The sequence below is a fragment of the Micrasema longulum genome, unplaced genomic scaffold, assembly GCF_059751315.1.
Source record: "Micrasema longulum isolate JH-2025_06_02 unplaced genomic scaffold, ASM5975131v1 h1tg000271l, whole genome shotgun sequence".
In the NCBI taxonomy this organism is placed as follows: domain Eukaryota; kingdom Metazoa; phylum Arthropoda; class Insecta; order Trichoptera; family Brachycentridae; genus Micrasema; species Micrasema longulum.
Window position 1 is genome coordinate 1,192,141 of NW_028277475.1, and position 19,277 is coordinate 1,211,417.

A 19,277-nucleotide genomic window follows, 5' to 3' on the forward strand; every position below is an offset into this window, starting at 1 on the left:
TTACCCCGGATTAAAGCCATAATTTTCATCTCCTTCAAAGTTCTCTTGGTACTGAAACACTTGCTCTACAATAATTTCCTCTTCTATGTTGTGGTCATCGATAATATGGTTTTCATTATGTCTGTCTAAGTTTCTTAAAACATTTTCTGCATCGTCCACAAACTCGGCTTCAAACACGTGCACTAGAATCAAACAACAATCGCTTATTTATTTATTCGTGATACAAAAATGAACTCCGCATAAATTGTTACATTTATGCATTTATGAAAACTTAAAAAAATTAATTCAAATAAGATAAGAAATAAAAAAGTAAAATACTTACGTCAATAATAAAACAGTACTGTCCTTTGCTACGCCAAAATGTCTACATCAACTCTAAGGTGGAAAGCAACAATAAAAAGCAAATTATACAATAATACAAAAATTAAAAAACTGTGAATTGAGTAAATAATATAAAATAAATGAAAATAGCCAGAAATGTGTGTAGAATAATGAAGTTTAGTGCTATGGGGAATTTTCTTAGACGCGGTAAAAATTAGAGCATTTAATTGTATGGCAAAAATGAATGAAAAAATGAATAAAAATGGTTTTGATAAAAATTAGCTACTTTGAATTACATTACAAGTTCTTCCAAATCAACCAATGATAGAATTTTGTGATAGATTTCTGGTTTCCAGGAAACCAACTCACCAGTCAGCAGAACTCACAGAAGAGAACTTGTGACGTCATGGAGGGAGTAATTTAAAAATTACAAAACTTTAAAAAATCAGAGTGTAGTATTTTTTTTTGCATCACAACAGGCCAAGAGGCCCGATTACAGTGGTGAATTGCATCACAGAAAACCCAGACTTGAGAAAAATCACAATTTTTAATTTTGAGTTCTCACCGGGAATCGAACCCGGAACCTTCCGTGTGCGAGTCAAGCGTCTTGACCACTACACCATGGAGTGTTGTGTTTTTTTAAAGTGTAGAAATACTGGATCTTAAAGAAGCAGGATGGTATCACATTTCAAGTGTAATTAGCAAACAAATGTTTAAGTAGCAAATGCATTACGTAAAAATTGAATTATTTTTCCATCTGTCAGATTGTCGAAGAAACAAAATGGAAATTTGTTAGTATTGCCAGGGTAGTAATTTTTTTTACCCTACTTTGCTCATCAAATGCAAGAACTAATGGAAATTAGACCTCGGATTAAACAATGACGTGGGGGACATTTGAATGACATTATCTTTAAAACATCAAATATTATTTAACATGATATAAAAATATCCGTTTTATGTAAAATAAAATTTGTTTTCTATTTTAAGTTCAAAGTTCATTAATTCAATTACTCTTATTAGATGACCCTTTACTTATCTACTCTGTTGTGTCAATCAATGTTTCCGCGTGCACAATAAAATTATAGAGAAATTAGCAGATTGTTTTTTTTTTACCTTACATGTGCGTTATGATTATTTTTTTTCCCATCAAGCAACATACGCGGCGACATCACGAATGCGCGCGGCAAAAGTAAGCCATAGTGGCGGGATTATTGGACACGGTCCGATGTATTCAAATATGATTCTACGCTCCTTCTGGACTATTCTTAATTCTATGGTTTGATGTAATAAATAATATTTTGTGCAAAAAAGTTTATGGTAGTAAATATTCTCCTAGGTAAAAAAATAATGTTTAAGATAAATAATGTTTAAGGTAAATAATGTTTAACCTGTCCGGGAGTATGGCCGTACATGGTCGTCCAAACAAAATTTTCATCAATGGAGTATGGGCGTACATGTACGTCCGATTATTTTCAGAAATATTATTTGGGCTTGTAAAACCGATGGTTGACAACCCATGAAATAAAACATCGATAATTTTGATATAAATCATATTTACTGGTATAATTTATTATTTTTATTCAAGAAAATATGTTGCTTATAGCATTGACAATGATATAAAATTATAAAAAGTAAAAAAAAAACATGAAAAAAAAACTCACTCCCCAGATACAGTTTTGTCGGCAGAAACTCACTCCCGGACAGGTTAAGGTAATAAATAATACCTTGGAAAAAAAAAATGTTTTGGGTAAAACATGTAGGATAGTAAATAATATCTCATATAAAAAAAGACATAAAAAATAATGCATCGTTTAAAAAAATATAGTGTCTTACCTCTTTCTACGTCAATATCTCCCCTTTCTCTATCATCAAAATTATTCCCTTCAAAATCCACATTATTATTCAAATGATCCACCACGGCGACTTCCAAATTATGTATATTCAGAAAGTCTGGTCGAGCCAACCTTTCGTGGACTTCGAAATCGTCGCGCCTCGGTTCTTGATTATTCGCCAACCTTTGCTGCGCGTTGAAATTCCAGGGAACGTTTTCAAAATGGAGCGGTTCATTTCTATGGAAAACCACTTCTTCGGGGCTAAGAAAGTTAAGTTGCGGGCTCTCGGCTTGGGGAGAATTCTCCGTAGAAACGCTGCCATGTTTTTCAACTTCGTTTTCAGTTGCTTTGAATTCATTTTGACCGAATTCAAAATTAGTTGTGCACGTGTGGAGACTTTTGGGTCTAGACATGGAGGGCCCGCTGGGAAATTCAGAATTTCTACTCGATTCCGATCCGATAATAGGTCCTACAGACCTTCGCCTGGATTCCGGAAGCTTCTGGCCCTCTTTAGGACTCGAACAAGATGTTGGGCAGTTTAAATTTTCCGGTATGCACTCCAATATCGTGGATTGAATCATCATATCAGACACATCTTTGTCAGGAGTTATGAGGTCGTTTGAGAATGAATCTGAACAGACGGGCGATTGAGGAGAATCCTGAAAAAAGTATGAGCCTTACTTATTAGATTTCCTTATACCAACAAACGACACATCCCGACTGTAAGTTTCGGACATTTTAGGCTGAAACCGAAACCGCGGTTGAAACTCGTTTTACTGGTCGAAATCAAAACTGAAACTTCAGTCGGTCACTAATTATTTGTCAGATATCATTTTCAAAAAATAAATGTTAATTTTCATTCTTTCGAAGACAGTAAAAACAAACTCATTCCAAAAAATATTTATTCCTTTTATTTCAATTCAAAGTTGTGAAATAATTTTTGGTTTACTTAGACTCACCTGGGATTTCAAATACCCCGAATCAGACAGCCTCTGGTCCTCCGATTCCCTACTGGCCCCGAACAGTTGTGCCAGGGGACTATCTGACCTGGATCTATCATCGCTGGCGGAAGCCAGACTGTCTCCCAGCAAGCCCGTATACAAAGTGACCGGGGTTCCCTCGACTACCATACCCGCCGCTTCCAACTCATCCGCAGAGTTGTCGGACACGTCCGGCTCGAGGACTTCTTCAACGGTATGCGGTTCTAGAAAATTCATTGATTTGAACACATGTTAGCAGATGATGTATTTTGGGTGTCTACTTGTTATTTGGTAAGATTGAAAATATTTTTTCAGTTTCAGTGCTGCAGAACAGCGTTTATTTGGTATTTTTAGTAACATATAATATTTTAATTACCCACAAAAGACTTTTCAGTGGGGAACAATTTTTTAGGACAGGTTTATTTTACATACTTTTATATTACATACATTTATTTAAGTTAGTTAATGGCGGTTTGTGGGAGATCATTGAACAATCTTGGAATAAAGAAATGAAATGTTTGTTCTCCGAAGTAATTTGTAATTCGGAGAACGACCAGGGAACCCTTAGTTTTAAATCTAGTGTTGCGAGTGTGAGAAATTCTTTTTTATATTCCGGATTCACAATCAATTTGTAGTCACAAAGTTGTTTTACCAGAGGGACATTACATTACGAAGGCCCATATGTTTCACCTCACGAGTATGCTATTCGGTATAATCCCCATTAACAGTTTCACCTAAATATCATAAATTTTACCCAGATGAGACTGGGTTGTTTCATCTTTATTAATAGTTAAAGTTTTTAAAAAGTATTAGTTTATTCATAATTATATTAATACCATTAAATCAGCTCTACCTATTGAATGGCCATCACGTCAATTCTCCTCATTTTAATATGTTTTTTGTTTAAATTCTTTTCTTTTTTGTCTCATCATCATCATTCTCTATATGCACCTAATGGTACATAGGTCACTGTATTGGTACACCGATGGCAGCGTACCGTAATCATTTTCTTGTCATATGAAGGTAAGATGAGCTATACTTAGAGACCGGAAAATTTCGCGATCGCGATAAAACGAAAAATAATGCGAAATTCGTCATTTTTACGCGAATAACACGAAATTTGGTGTATTTTGAAAATAACCCGATCAGGAAACATCCCCCCTTCGTGGAAAACCCAATCCATCATCCCTATCCTTAAACAGCCACCCTTTTATACAGAGACTTTTTTTACACTGCGTATATCCGGAGCCATCTCGATTATGCCTCGTTCCTTTTAGAACCGTGTTCAAAAAGGAATCTCCAAAGACTAGACCGGATCCAATCCCAAAGTCTGAGACTAGTCATCGGAGCAATGAAGTCCTCTCCAATTAACGCTTTACAGGTAGAGGCTTCTGATGCCCCACTCGGAATGAGAAGACAGTATTTGGCGGATAGGTTTTTGCTAAAATGCTCCGTCCAAAAAAGTAACCTACTCATCAAAAAAGTAAAATTTCTCTCTGACTTTGTGACATCATCATTCTTTTGGTCCCATAAACCGCCTCCTTTTCCATTTAATGTTTCTATATACGCCCCAAATATTGAACTCACATTTGGAGTTGAAAGCCACCTACAGCCCCGGTGTACATTCAACCGTATTCGGTCGTCAAGATGGATAGGTTGGAAAATGATCTACACTGATGGATCTCGGTCAGATTCGCCATCCCACACGGGTGCGGCCATATATTGTGAAGACGACGACTCCCAAAGATTGTACAAATTGCACAATAATGTGTCTGTATTTACAGCGGAATGCATTGCAATCAGAAAAGCTTTCAAGTACTCTTTAAGCTCACAATATAGCAAGTTTCTTATCCTGTCGGATTCTCTGAGTGCCTTACAAAAAATCAAATCCCCCCCATCCTCTTATCCCGAAGACGAACTTTGCGTGGAAACTCGATTTCTTCTATCTTTATCAGAGGCATCCAATAAAAGCATTTTTATGTCTTGGATCCCTAGCCATTGTGGTATTCCCGGTAACGAGAGGGAGGATGAGTTGGCAAAGGAGGCGGTCCATTCCGGGGATCCTGCCTTTAGAAATTTCCTACCACTAGGTGATCTCCTCGTTATGACAAAGGAGAAGCAACTTCGCATATGGCAAGAATATTGGGTAGCCTCCTCCCAAGCCAAGGGAAGACACCTTTTCTAATTGAAACCAAGTGTAACAGAAAAGCCTTGGTTCTCCAAAGTGATTCTGAACAAATTTGATACATCTTCTATATGCAGAATGCGCATTGGACATTGCTGTAATAGTTTTCATTTTTTAAGAATCCATGTCCCGGACTCTGCCATGTGCGAATGTCAGCTTGAGGAGGAAGATCTAAATCATATTTTCTTTGGATGCCCCATAAATGATTCTTATCCTGAGTTCCTATCTGACCTCTCCAAAATCAGCTTCCCATTCACTACTAATATTTTAACTCTTTTGTCCCCACCCAATAAACATATATTTAAAATATTATGTAAATATGTAGCTATAAACGGTATTAAATTGTAAATAAGTTATATATTATGTAAAGTGTATGTAATATTAAATACTAACACACTAACTTGTATGTATAGTACTAACACATGTGTAAATATTTAAATGTCTATTTCAAACTTGACACTGGCTAGAACATCCATGTTAGGTGTGAAAAAAGCCAATAAAAAACTAAGAAGAAGAAGAAAATAACCAGAAATTCGGTGTTTTTTTAAAATAGCGCGAAATTCGGTGTTTTTGTAAAATAACAAGCTTAGCAAGCTTTGAACAGCCATAAAATATTTCGAAGAATATTTTAAGTTGCTAACTTCACACTCGTTTCTCTGCGTCATTCTATGGAATCTTGGCTTGAAACTGTCAAATTTGTGTTATGTGCCGATTCTGACGAATATGGTGATATCTTGGGAATGAAATGATTCTTGTGAAAAACATATTCGTGGTGTGAAACATAGGAAGAATGACGAGAAGAATTCAGCTTGCACTTTAAAGCAATCTTATAAATAAAAGATGTAACCAGAAGACAGGACGCTGTTACGGAATTGGCTAAAGACACGACTGAAACCTTAATCAAAGCCAACATACCTTCGGAAAAACTCGATGATCCGCATGTCAGAGCCTGGATTGACAAATATATGCAAGGTATTTGATTTATTAATTATTTACTTTATTCTGAGCAAAACATTTATTTTTAATGTTATTTTACCGATTTTGATAACCTAACTATTTTTGACACATATTTATAAAGTGATAAAAATACGACATTCAACATTTTACCTGTAATTTTTATAGTACGCAGTGAATTTGTTTCGTAAACTTAACTGATCAAAACAATTTACAAAGCCACAACTTTAACAAACACTATTATAATTTCAAGATCAACGCCGAATGAAAACATTTTAAAGTAGACTTAAAAAATTGTCGAAAATACAGTTTTCCTTTCTCAGTTTACAAATGTTTTTTTTCAGGTGCTGGAGATTTGCTGTGCACAAAAACATTTCAGCGCCCTTGAGGTGATTTTTACTAAATGGCGCTGTATAAATTATCCAACCATAATTAAGGGAGAAATATCTCGGAATTGTAGCTGCCGACAGAGTTTGCAAAGTGAAAGAAGTTTTACAAAACAAAAAAAAAAAATGTTTTGCGACGAAACTACTGATTCTTCAGGCTGTTGTGTGTTCGCCATATTATTTAGAATTAATACAAGTCATGAAGAGGTAAAACTGTTTGTGGCAGTGGTAAAATTTTTAGTCAGCCAACGCTACAAATTGTGTCAGGGCTATAATAGATGCCCTGAAAGACTACAATATTGAGTTTAAAAATGTGAAGAGTGTAGTGACAGATTCAGCGTGTTACATGACTAAATGTGTTGAGACGTTGAAGGTGGTTTTGGGTGACCATCTTTTGCATGTGCATTTAACACATATATATTCCACGTTTTATGTAATATTTGTTAATTTTTTGTATTCAGTTTTTAAAAAAATATATTACCAGTCGGTTTATAATATGTAGTTTATATTCAGTGTTTTTAATGTTGTAATGTTGTAAAATAAATAGTTTTAATGCAAAAAAACAACCCCTTTGATTTTTATTATCAACCCGTGTACTCAAATTGGTTCTAAAAAATAACACCGCCAGTTTTCAAAAATAACACTGCCAGTTTTAAAAAATAACACCGCTTTTGGCAAAAAATAACACCGTTTTTCACAAATAATAACACCGCTGTTTTCCGGTCTCTATATAGCCTATACTTTCTCCAAAAAAAATTCCCTCTCGGTTGCAACAAATTTAGATCTAAATAATTCCCTAGAGAGGAAATCCAGCCTGACTATAAACACTTGGACATACTCAAAACATTGTTGAAAAAATAACTACCTGTATCATCTCTGCTGGAGCCCCAGACATAATCGGTCACTTTTGTTTCTCTCGCCCAAGGATCTTCATCTGCAGCTTCCTCCCAGACCTGTAAACACATAAACAAAAACCTAAACAAAATAAACAATTGTAGGATATTCAGATACTCTACAATTAATTACACTAACAAACATGGACAGCGAACCCTTCATTATGTTGTGTGTAATATTTGCAATGTTCTTATCATCAAGAGATGAAGATTCTTGATCATCCATGGGTACACATAACTGAATTTTTAAAATACAATAATGATTATTTTCACTAGCAATAATTTTGAAAAACTCTTCAGTTTATTTTTTGACTGTAAAATCGATTTAGAATGTTATCGTTTCTGCCGGAAATCCTCAACTGTAAATTATTCAAAATGGCGTCCGATTTTAATACTTTTTCATGTTTAGATATGAGGTTTTTTAAAGAAATTATAATGAAAGAAAATGAATTACGCTGACTTGCATAAAATAGTCGGGTTTCTGGCACAAGCTGGTAACTACAAATTTTGAAAAAATGAGATCTCTTCAATAATGGTCAAGACATATGTGATAAACAATTTATAAATTGAATATATTTGCAATGTTATTATTAGAACACACATGACAATATGTATGATATGTGTGCCCTACTTTAAGATTTAAATAAATAAAAAGTAATCTTTGTTTAAAAAGTTTCAAAATTTCATATCTCATAAATAGGAAAACCAATGTTTTATAATATTCTACTTATGGTGTTATTTGAATTGCTGCTTTAGGATGAGCTTTAAAAGTGCAATATCTCACAACTAGTAAAATGTAATTACCAACTTGTGCCAGAAACCCGACGACATTTCAAAACACATTCTCAATATATGTAACAAAAAAAAAACATTAATGGGAAGATTACGAAATGTATTATGCAGATATAAAGAGTAGTGTTCTTATCTATAAAACAATCATATGTCCACACATAAATTACTGTTTTTCCATTCTTTTTTTGTGTAATGAAGGGTAAATTAAAAATATACAAATTCTTTGAAATAAGGCGATGAGCATTATACTAAAGAGAAATATGTATTCTAATGTAGAAATAATGCACAAAGATATTGGCTTGCTTACAGAAGGGCAACAAATAAAATATAATGTAGCATTTTTTATGGATAAAATAATTAAGGGTATGAATAAAATAAAAAAACATAATAAAATTTAACTAACCATGTCATACATATGAAACTAGGGATAAAAAAAGGTGAGATTGCCAATGAGGAGAAAAACAGAATCTTAAAACTCAATGTACAAGGGACTAAAGTTACCTGAAGAAATAAAAGAAAGAGAAAGGATTGAAATCATAGAATTATGAATAGTCCAGAAGGAGCGTAGAATCATATTTGAATACATCGGACTGTGTCCAAAAATCCCCCCACTTTCTCCGCGCGCATTCGTGAAGTCGCCGCGTAATGTTGCCAGATGGGAAAAAATATGATCATACCACAAATGTAAGGTTAAAAAAAGCAATTTGTTAATTACTCTAAAATTTTATTGCGGATACATTGATTTACAAAACAGAGTAGATAAGTAAAGGGTAATTTAATAAGAGTAATTGAAACTTTGAACTTAAAATAGAAAACAAATTTCATTTTACATAAAATGGATATTTTTATATCATGTTAAATAATATTTGATGTTTTAAAGATAATGTCGGTCAAATGTCCACCACGGCATTGTTTAATCCGAGGTCCAATTTTAATTAGTTCTCTCATTAGATGAGCAAAGTAGGGTAAACAAATTTACTACCCTGGCAACACTAACGAGATGTCCATTTTGTTTTCTTTGATAATCTGACAGATGGAAAAATAATTCAATTTTTAAGTAATACATTTGCTACTTACACATGCATTTGTTAATTACACATGAAATGTGATCCCATCCTGTTTCTTTAAGATCCCAGCAGTATTTCCACACTTTAAAACGACACAACACGGCATAGTTGAATTCAAATCGGGAGTTGCGTACTGAGCGATGTCTACAAAGAATCTAATGGGTAACATAAAACTACTGTTTTAAGAGTAGTTTAGTCACCTTATGTTTGTTGCACGTATGCGGTTTCTGGCCTATTCTTAATTCTATGATTGAATTTTTTTTAATTTATTTGAGAAAATATGTTCTTTAGAAATTTTTATAAAAAATTGTAATGTTGTTAAAAGTTAATATTAGTTCTTAAGATGTTGTGAACTATTTAAATTTATTTCAACAGAGAAGGAAAAAGCTTTCGAGAAGGGAATATGGAAGTCTAGGCATTTACAGGGCTTATGACCTGTCATTGGCTGGTTTAAGTGGCCACTTTACACACTGTGTAACATTCACCATTCTGCCCATGTTTGAACATCCACATTTCCTCAACTCTTCCATCTGTTGACTTTTGTGAAGTGAAAGAGCTGAAACCTTTATCACGTACAGTGTGTAAAGTGGCCACTTAAACCAGCCAATGACAGGTCATAAGCCCTGTAAATGCCTAGACTTCCATATTCCCTTCTCGAAAGCTTTTTCCTTCTCTGTTGAAATAAATTTAAATATGAACAACTCCCTAGGGAGGAAATCCAGCCAGTCTGCAAGCATTTGGACATAATCAAACATTGTTGTTATGAACTAACTTAATAAAACATAAATAAATATAAAACTAAATATATAACATTACCACAAAGACAGTGCTACAAATATTAACTATTCAACAATACCTGTTCCTGATTTTCCATTTCTGGAGATAGAAATTCTTCTTCAGTGTAAGAGGTATTAGATGATGACTGAACAGGCTTTCTGTATACAAATTTGTCATCTTGAATTTCATACTTTGCATTAATTAACACCGTTCTGAAAAAAAAAACTCGAAGGGTAACAATCTCCTTTTTCATGACTCTTCATTAAAAAAATTAAATAAAAGTACCGTAGTAAATACGGTTCATCAAATAATATGCATATTGATATAGATGGCAGCTACGTAAGCTATTGCATGTTAAAAAAATATTTGACTTTTAAGGTGAGTTGATCAGGGCCGGATCTAATGGGAACAAGAGACCCATCACATACTGAAAATGGACGGGAATATACATGCTTGTAAATTAACAAACACACCACCAGGCCATTTGCCGTGGGAGCAGGCAGAGAGGATAAATTGCCATATCATTGTCTTTGCATAGACACAGACCTTGATTCCTCTACATTTATATGTATTCTCATTAAGGTGGCAATAACACGTAAAAAAATATATCTGTTAAAAAAATATTGGATTCAGTATTCCTTACCGAAGTTCATCAGCTTCGACATTAAGATTGGATGTAAAGGTTAGTAATTGAGAGATGGGAATAAGCCAGAAATCTCCTTCTTCATCATAGAAGTCATCATTATAGTTTGTATACATTCCAACTTTGTACAGAACCTCATCTAGAATCTTATTTTCTCTGGATCGATTGTCACACTAGAATGATGCAAGACATTTAAAATGCTTTAAAAAATATGTATATGTTACATATGTATATTTATTTAAAACTTTATTCTACGAGTATGTATGGGGTTTTTCAAAAGGGGGGTTCAAACATTGTCAATTTATAGCGGCTATGTTGGTGAAGCTACAGCTGTCAGATTTAGAGGTTTTAATAATTTATTAATGATACCTCATAGACAACTTGTTCAATTTAAATTTAAAGTTCCAGTGCCCTTAATGGAAAACCCTTACAATTGGGTGGTTTATTACTATAGAGTAATATCTTCCAACCAACTGAATAACAAGTAAATGAGTGATGTACAGGTCAAGACATATAATAACAGGTATAACAAATATGTACATTAAATATCATAACAAACAAAATTACACATGAGCGATGTTAGTTGTACAAAATACATTTACAAATATCCCAGTTAGAAAACTGTCAAAACAGAAAAAAGTCAGTTTTGAGAAGAAATGATTTAGTCAAATTATAAACTTCTGATATTGTTTTTGAGGCAAATATAACAATAGTGTAGTTAATTATACAGTATTTTTATTGAATTTTTCATGTTTTTAGTTTTATTTGATAATTATTTCACAATAAACTGTTTAGAATTTACAATTATTATTTATTTTTAAAGAACCTTACTATTTCATACACTGACAATATTAATTTCAGTGTGAAATATTTTAAAAAACTGTCACAACACAGAATGTGAGAGTTTTTTTTACTAAACTAAGACTTCTAGTAAAAAAAAAGATACAAAAAATGGCATATTTCAAATGTGAGTTCTTAATGGAATGGCGTTTTACTTAGCTCGGGTAATAGTTTCACTTATGAAGATCTAGAAAAACTATCACAATACAAAATGTAACACTTCTCTTCAGCGATGTGATGCACAAAAAACACGCCATCGAGATATAAAATTGACGCGTCCACAAACTATTTGAAACAATCTACAATACCTAGAATATGCGACCATTATAACAATAGATTTACCGAGGCTGATATTTTTTGTGACAATGTATGTAAATTTAGGTCAAAAATCACAGAAATATTGAGAGAAGCAGATATTTAATTAACTTTATTATTATATACACATTTTTCTTTTCTTATCTTTTACATTTGTTATATTTAACATAATTTAAATTACTGTATTAAGTGTAAACAATTTTTTTGGTGTGTGCATGAGTGTCTTACACTAACATACAAAGAAATTTTTGTGTACATGCTGTTTGTTTACCCAATAAAATAAATAAATAAGTCTGTTGTGATACTACTCTCAACCACAGCCACAATCAAATACTATAAAGGCATAGTCACTTCAGTTATATAGTGGTAAGTAGACCAAGCAGAGAAGCAGCATTTCTTTGAAAACATAATAAAAAATTCGGAATCTAGCTGGATATTTAACTCAGACATTTGTTTATTTGTAACACTTTTTTTTCTAGCAGGGATGCGAAATGGGATATTAGCTTACCTCGTGAGGATAAACATATTCAGCGATACCGGTATAACACTCTTGAACTTCTCCATTCTCCCAAACTCTGCAGTCCCATTGAAAATCTTCCTTTGTGTTCAGAACAACTTGATCATCGTTGCTATGATAAAAACTAGAGTCTCTTGTCTTTAATACGGCGCCAGTATCGTCGTTACTTAATATGGTATCGTCATCACTGCTACTTGATATGCTGACGCCACCGCCGTTTTGGCACTCGGCGCTTTCCGGAATAGTAGCCAACGGATCCACCAAATTATCACAGTTCCTAAAATGAAAGTCCATACAATGAGGAAGTTAAATCATCACTATTTCCTTATCTGCACCTAGTGCACTCCATTGGTACAACAATTGAAGCGTATTTGCAGAGAAAAGTACTTTCTTTGTGGGTCTTCCTATTTATTTATTAAGGAAATCATACAGTCTTTATATAAATACAAGGTACAAAAGAACAATTAAAAAAAGTAAGACCAATTACAGATTTTTTATGAATGCAGGAGGAGAGGGGAAAAATTGAATTCTAAAAAAGTTAAAATATGAATATTAAATAAAAAGTACAAAAAAGGGAGAAGACATTGTACAGCTCCAACTCTACTTTCCTCACTCTCTCTCTGCTTCCATGAACATTTATATTTCTTTGTAAAAATTCACAACCAACAATAATTAATTAGATGCAGGAAGTAGATGTACACATGAATAAGTATAAATTAAGAGTTGAAATCAAAAGTAAACATTAAAATCAAAAGTAAAAGTTAAAATTAAAAGTTAAAATTAAGAATTAAAATTAAAAAGTTAAAATTGAAAGATAAAATTTTAAAAGTCAAATTAAAAGTTAAAAGTCAAGCAGGAGATAAATTTAAAATGTCTAACAGATCTGATAAAAATATGGTATTTACAATATAATATGTCGATGTCACTAAAACTGTCATTATTGCTTTCGCTCATACAAAAAGCAATGCTTTTTTGTCAATAAATGAGTTACTCTTAAAATGTTTCATTTTTAAATTTCATGAATTGCTATTCAATTGAATTTAAATCTACTACTTTTATTGCGAGTTTGGTAAATTATACGCAGGACTTCGTCAGATATTATCATTTTTCCTCATGACCATTTTGCAAACAAGAATGGTAGCGAAAACTGGGGTTTCTTGTATCAAATTCATTTACAAGAGTCAAACAAACGATCACGTCGTTTCTAGCCTAACCAGTATACTACAAGATGGACTATCTCAATCAATTGTATTTTTTAGGATTTTTATCTGAAGTAACTATCAATACAGTTATTTTTTTCGATCATGTCATATTGGTTTCTACATACACAGTTTATATTACCAGAAATCAAATCTGGGATCCAAGCATGGTTTTTTATCTAGCCATCGAGTGGAAAATGCTCATCGATGGTTCTATTTCACACACAGAACTGCATTATTTATTCCGCTTTTATAGCTATATAAAATTATAAACAAATAATTGAGATTGTTGGAAAAAATTCTGGTTTACTGTTTATCTTTATGGATATAATATATATAAGGTCACTTACTTAATTTCAGTCTCTGCTTTATAACCTGAAAATTAAATAAAAATACCATTACCCCTGGGGCTAATATTTACAATGGCCACAAAGCTAATTGAATAAAGATGAGACTATACAGAAATACCTAAATAGTGAAAGTTCATTCGGAGTATTTAGAATAGTTGTACTTTTTTAAATCATTAAGGATCATTTTAAGAGAGGTATGGATGATTTTAATGCAGTTCCCTTATAATACCAACATACACAATAGATAATCTACATAAAATAATACATATTTTTAACATGTTCAAGGACACTTTTTTCTCATAGGATCTACTCATATGGACACATATCATTACTTTCTAATTTAAAAAAAAATATTTTACTGGATTGGACCGTAGTTGATGGTTTGAAGTAAATCTTATTTAACTAACATATTGGGACACTTTTTTTGATGACTTTTTTTACAGGGATACAATATCTCCTAAAATATAATAATAATAATATAATTACTAATATAGTAATAATAATATAATTACTTTATTTTTATCTGATAATCTTTAATTGTATCAATCCCAGAATGAGTTTGCTAACTCATGGGAATACAATTGTGTTTTTGTACATTTTTGTATTTTGAAATAAAAAAAACTTCAGTTACACGTAGGCTATATCCATCTTTTTACTGCCAGTGTCTTTTGGACTGATGGCTAGAGTCATCATTTCCTAAATGAAAGAAACGATTTTGACAGCTATAGCTGGAATAGCATCAAACGTGTCACTATTTAAATTTTGATAAATAAAAATACCAATTTACTTCTGTTAACGGGTACCCTGTACAAAATGATTTCAATAATTAACGGTCAATAAATCTCAATAAAAATTGTTGACATACCTGCTGTCATTTTTTTCGTAACAAATTTGTCATCTATGTCTTGCGCTTTTTCATATTTGTGATTGATGAATAATGCCATCTGCGAACAGCATCCGAGGTTCTCCGTTCCTTCAGGACCGGGAGCCACTCCGATCATCTCTACCGTGTAGTCGGGATATCTCGAAATCACATTCATCGACCTGTATCAGAATTATGTAGCAATATTAAAGAGGCTCCACTTAGGAACAAACATTGAAATAGAAGCAAATTTTTTTAAGAAAGAAAATATTTTGACCTTATATGTATATAAGGTCAAAATATTATCATAATCCATTCTACATTACGCCGATGTTTCCATGACTCATTTGATTAGTGGTAGAGTGGGATTTGAATCTTGGACCTTTGGCTCGTGAGTCCACCATACTACCACGGGACCACAACTCGGCTCAGACAAATATAAAACAACTTTTTTTTCTACAGACCGGTTTCAAAGCTACACAAGCTTCTTTATCAAGGAAAACATTTTTTTTAATATTTTTTTTTTCTTCAGACCGGTTTCAAGGAAACACAAGCTTCTTTATCAAGGAAAACAACATTGTTTTTGACCACTTTTTTTTCTACAGACCGGTTTCAAAGCAACACAAGCTTCTTTATCAAGGAATACAACTTTGTTTTTAACCACTTTTTTTTTCTATAGACCGTTTTCAAAGCTACACAAGCTTCTTCAAGGTATACTAAATTAATGAATCTTATCTGTTTTATTTTAACAGTGATTACTAAATATTATTGAATAAATATTCATCGAAACATATGGAGCTAATAAATCAAGTTTTTGAAGAATTACAACCTTATTTAAAGATTTTTACCCAAGAGTAGCTATTCAGGTTCTATTTCACACATATATAAATAGTACTTACCAGTCAATGAACTCGTCCCGTGTCCACTCAAACCGGTGATCGTAGTGCCTGAATCCGCCGTCCTTTAGGTTGGGGAAGAGGACGTTGAAATCAGCATTCGGAGTGGTGATAATGATTAGCCGGGGTCGGATGAAGCCGAAGACATTGTGTGGCAGGCGATCGAAGGCCGCTGGGTCCAGGTGCTCTATCAGCTCTATACATATTACAGCATCACACCCCACAAGTCGATAGTCAGGGTCACTCACGCTGCCCTGCAGGATCTGAAAATGACCATTTTATATATTGCTGCAAAAAATTATGTAGTACTGAAATTTGTTGCAACCGAGAAGCAAAACATTTATAAGAAGGGAATATGGAAGTTTAGGCATTTACAGAACGGTCCTGTACCTGTACCCGTCATTGGCTGATTGAAGTGCGCTGTGTGACATTCACCATTCTACCATCCAAATATCTTTAACTCTTCGTGTAAGACTGAGACATGCATTTGTTTGTTCGTTTGTTTGTCAAAGAATGTTTTTTTTTTTTTTTTAAGATTTGAAGTTATAATTGTTTCTGCAACTTTCATTAATACATAAAAAGATGTTCATAAGAATAGTGTTTTCTTGTTTTCCTTACATTCCTGTATTTTTTAAATTTTTAATGCCCGATGTAGCATATTGTCCACATAAACTAAAATATGAAATTAAAACTTAAACAATTTAACATTTTTCATCATTTTTTTTCCCAGTATTTGAATAAAAAAATTCATAAAAATATGATTTTAGTTAGAATTAGAAAAATTGGGCATTGAAGGGTAAACAGTCTATTAACAAATAAAAAATATGAAAAAAAACACTGAACTTCCTCATTTGTTGGCGACAAATATCGAGTACGTTTGAAGTCTTTTTTACGCCTCTGTCGGATGATTGTACAAATAAATGTATAAATACTAACAGAAACTTTCAATGGTTCCTTCCTTGGCAATATATGGTCACAGAAAAGTGGTTCTACACGACTGTGAAATCGGCTCAAAAGATCTCCATCGTAGTCCACTTCTAATACTGTGTTGATTTCTGGAATGTTCTTTAGGTATGTAAAAAATGATAACTCTGCGCAGCCAAAATCCACGACCTGCAAAAAAAGCATTTTATAACTAAACTTACTAGGAAAGAATCAAAATTATGTTTTTTTTTTTAATGAAATATTTTCTTTCTGTAGCTCAATCACAAAGAACTATCGACGTGCTAAGCATTTGAGCGATCACAATGAACAATAATGAACATGGTTAATTTATCGCAGTCATAAGTCAACGCGTGTGTAATCTGTAAGTCAACGCTCGTGTCGGTTTGTTTTCCTCGTAAATAAATACAGTTCGTTGGCGAAAAATCGGCGTTTATTATAAAAAATAATACAATATATTGCATTTGCAAAAAAGGAAGGAGTATCTAAAACAAAAAAGTGAAAATTAAATTACAATTACAATGGCGACTGCTTTTCTTGACAAAAATAATACAATATATTGCATTTGCAAAAAAGTAAGGAGTATCTAATAAAAAAAAGTAAAAATTAAATTACAATTACTATGGCAACTGCATTGCTTGACATGGCATGCCAACCGCCGGCTAAATGCAATAAATAGCATGATAAATAATAAAGTATTGGAATATTTTCCATATTTACACCGGTGAAATTCAAATATGTATGTGATTGCGCAGCAGGATTATACGTAGCGAAAGGTAAACATTTTGACATTTAATATTAGATGTTCACGGATGTTCCATTGTGATCGCAAATACGATAAACAACCATGGTGAGAAATTGTTATCACGTCGCTTATTAGCACGTCGATAGTTATTTGTGATTGAGCTACTGATGATAAACCCAAACATTTCAATTTTGACAAGTTGTTAATAACTCACTATTAGAAAGTGGGAATCAAGTTGTGGTAGAGCGGGGTGTGAACTTCGGACCTCTGATCTGTGAGTTCAAGACACTAGTCACGGAACTACAACCTGATCCAAATTTACTTTGCATTAGCCCAATTCATATTACAGTACGGAATAATTGGGTGGGGTGGTGCTTTTAAAACAAATCTTTTACCAGTCGAAAAAATACAAAAATGAATTATAAAAGTAATATTAAAAAAACCGTCAACTTTTCACACAGTCAAAAAATTTTTGGGTTTTAGATATTAAATCATTAATTAAAAAGAATTGTTTACTTCAAATCTATAAAGACAAAATAAATAGTAGCGTCTCAACGTCACAATATGTAGGTACGCAACTTAGAATAACTGGTAACATCTTAATTCCAAAATGAAAAACAACTACAGCACAACATCATTATACTTAAAAAAGAATATTTATCTTTAATGAAATGAACAAAGAAAATTAAAAGTGGAGTCAAGAATACAACATATTTAAGAACAAAGTGAAAAGTTAAATTTATAATTATTTTTTGTTTAGCACTGATTGAAAACACTTTATTATTTTTTAAATATTGTAATTTATATGTCCCACTAAAAATATTGATAATTTAAAATAAAATATACAAATTATTGTAAGACTTCACTCCCCATTATGTGCACAAGATTTTTTTTTTCTTTTACGTAATGGGAAACTTTAATGTAAATTTATGTATTAAATTGATATAAGAATTGTATTTAGTAGTTATATTGCATACTTATATTTTTTTATTGGAATAAACTATAAAAAAATCGTGGTCTGTTTTGTGGTCTAATGGTTAGCGTGTTTGCCTACCTTGAATGAGATGTTTGTTTAGATCCAGTCCAGAGCATTGTAATGTAAAAACACCTTTTTAAAATAGATATTTCGTATAAACCTCAAAATTTCATGACGACCTCGGTGGGGTAGTGACAGAGACGCTTGTTTCACGCACTGGGTACGATTACCAATGTCGTCACAATAGTTAAATGTTATTTTTTTGCAAACATAGTGTTACTTATACCTTATTGACCACTGTATTTGGGCCTCTATGGTGAAAATATAAAAAAAAACACTTTTCCGGGATCGAACCCGGGACCTCAAGCATAGTAGGCAAACGAGCTAACCGGTCTAATCATTACAACAATAAATTTGAAAAAACAAAAAGTGCGCACTTCCGATATGATTGTTACCTTGTTGACATGTCCTGCCCAACGCGTATCATTCTTCAAAATATCACAAACATCACCGTACCGCTGCACATAAGCCGGCGGAGAAAATGTAACACCATTTTCACAGAACTTTGCCCTGGGCTGCAGGTTAACCTCACTTGTAAGTGCAGGGGTTTGTCCGTCCTCTCCCTCGCTGGACATATGTGATTTATAAAAATTCGTTAATATCCGAAACAGCGAAAATCTTAAAAAATACAAGGCATGCAAAATAACAATCATTATTCCATGGCGGTTAGCTCACTGAGAATTTTGTGGGTGCCAAAACAAAAAACAGCCAATGGCCGATGCAAAAAATTGACAATTTTGACAGT

The 19,277-nt window shown here is 32.9% G+C and overlaps 1 protein-coding gene and 1 long non-coding RNA gene across 2 annotated transcripts; one reads left to right on the forward strand and one right to left on the reverse strand.

Annotated features, from left to right (window-relative positions):
• On the reverse strand, positions 1-19,265 carry Hen1 (Hen1 methyltransferase). The gene is made up of 12 exons (XM_088224219.1): positions 18,928-19,265; positions 16,746-16,922; positions 15,813-16,072; positions 14,917-15,095; positions 14,052-14,076; positions 12,494-12,779; positions 10,831-11,003; positions 10,267-10,399; positions 7,524-7,611; positions 3,113-3,357; positions 2,155-2,812; positions 1-182 (listed from the first exon to the last, which is right to left on the reverse strand). The coding sequence occupies exons 1-12, from the start codon at positions 19,183-19,185 to the stop codon at positions 1-3; spliced, it is 2,664 nt and encodes an 887-aa protein (XP_088080345.1). The 5' UTR covers positions 19,186-19,265.
• LOC148283022 (uncharacterized) lies at positions 5,982-7,224 on the forward strand. The gene is made up of 2 exons (XR_015821957.1): positions 5,982-6,290; positions 6,617-7,224. It is a non-coding gene; the product is annotated as an uncharacterized LOC148283022 (long non-coding RNA).
• Positions 19,266-19,277: the final 12 nt, after the last annotated feature.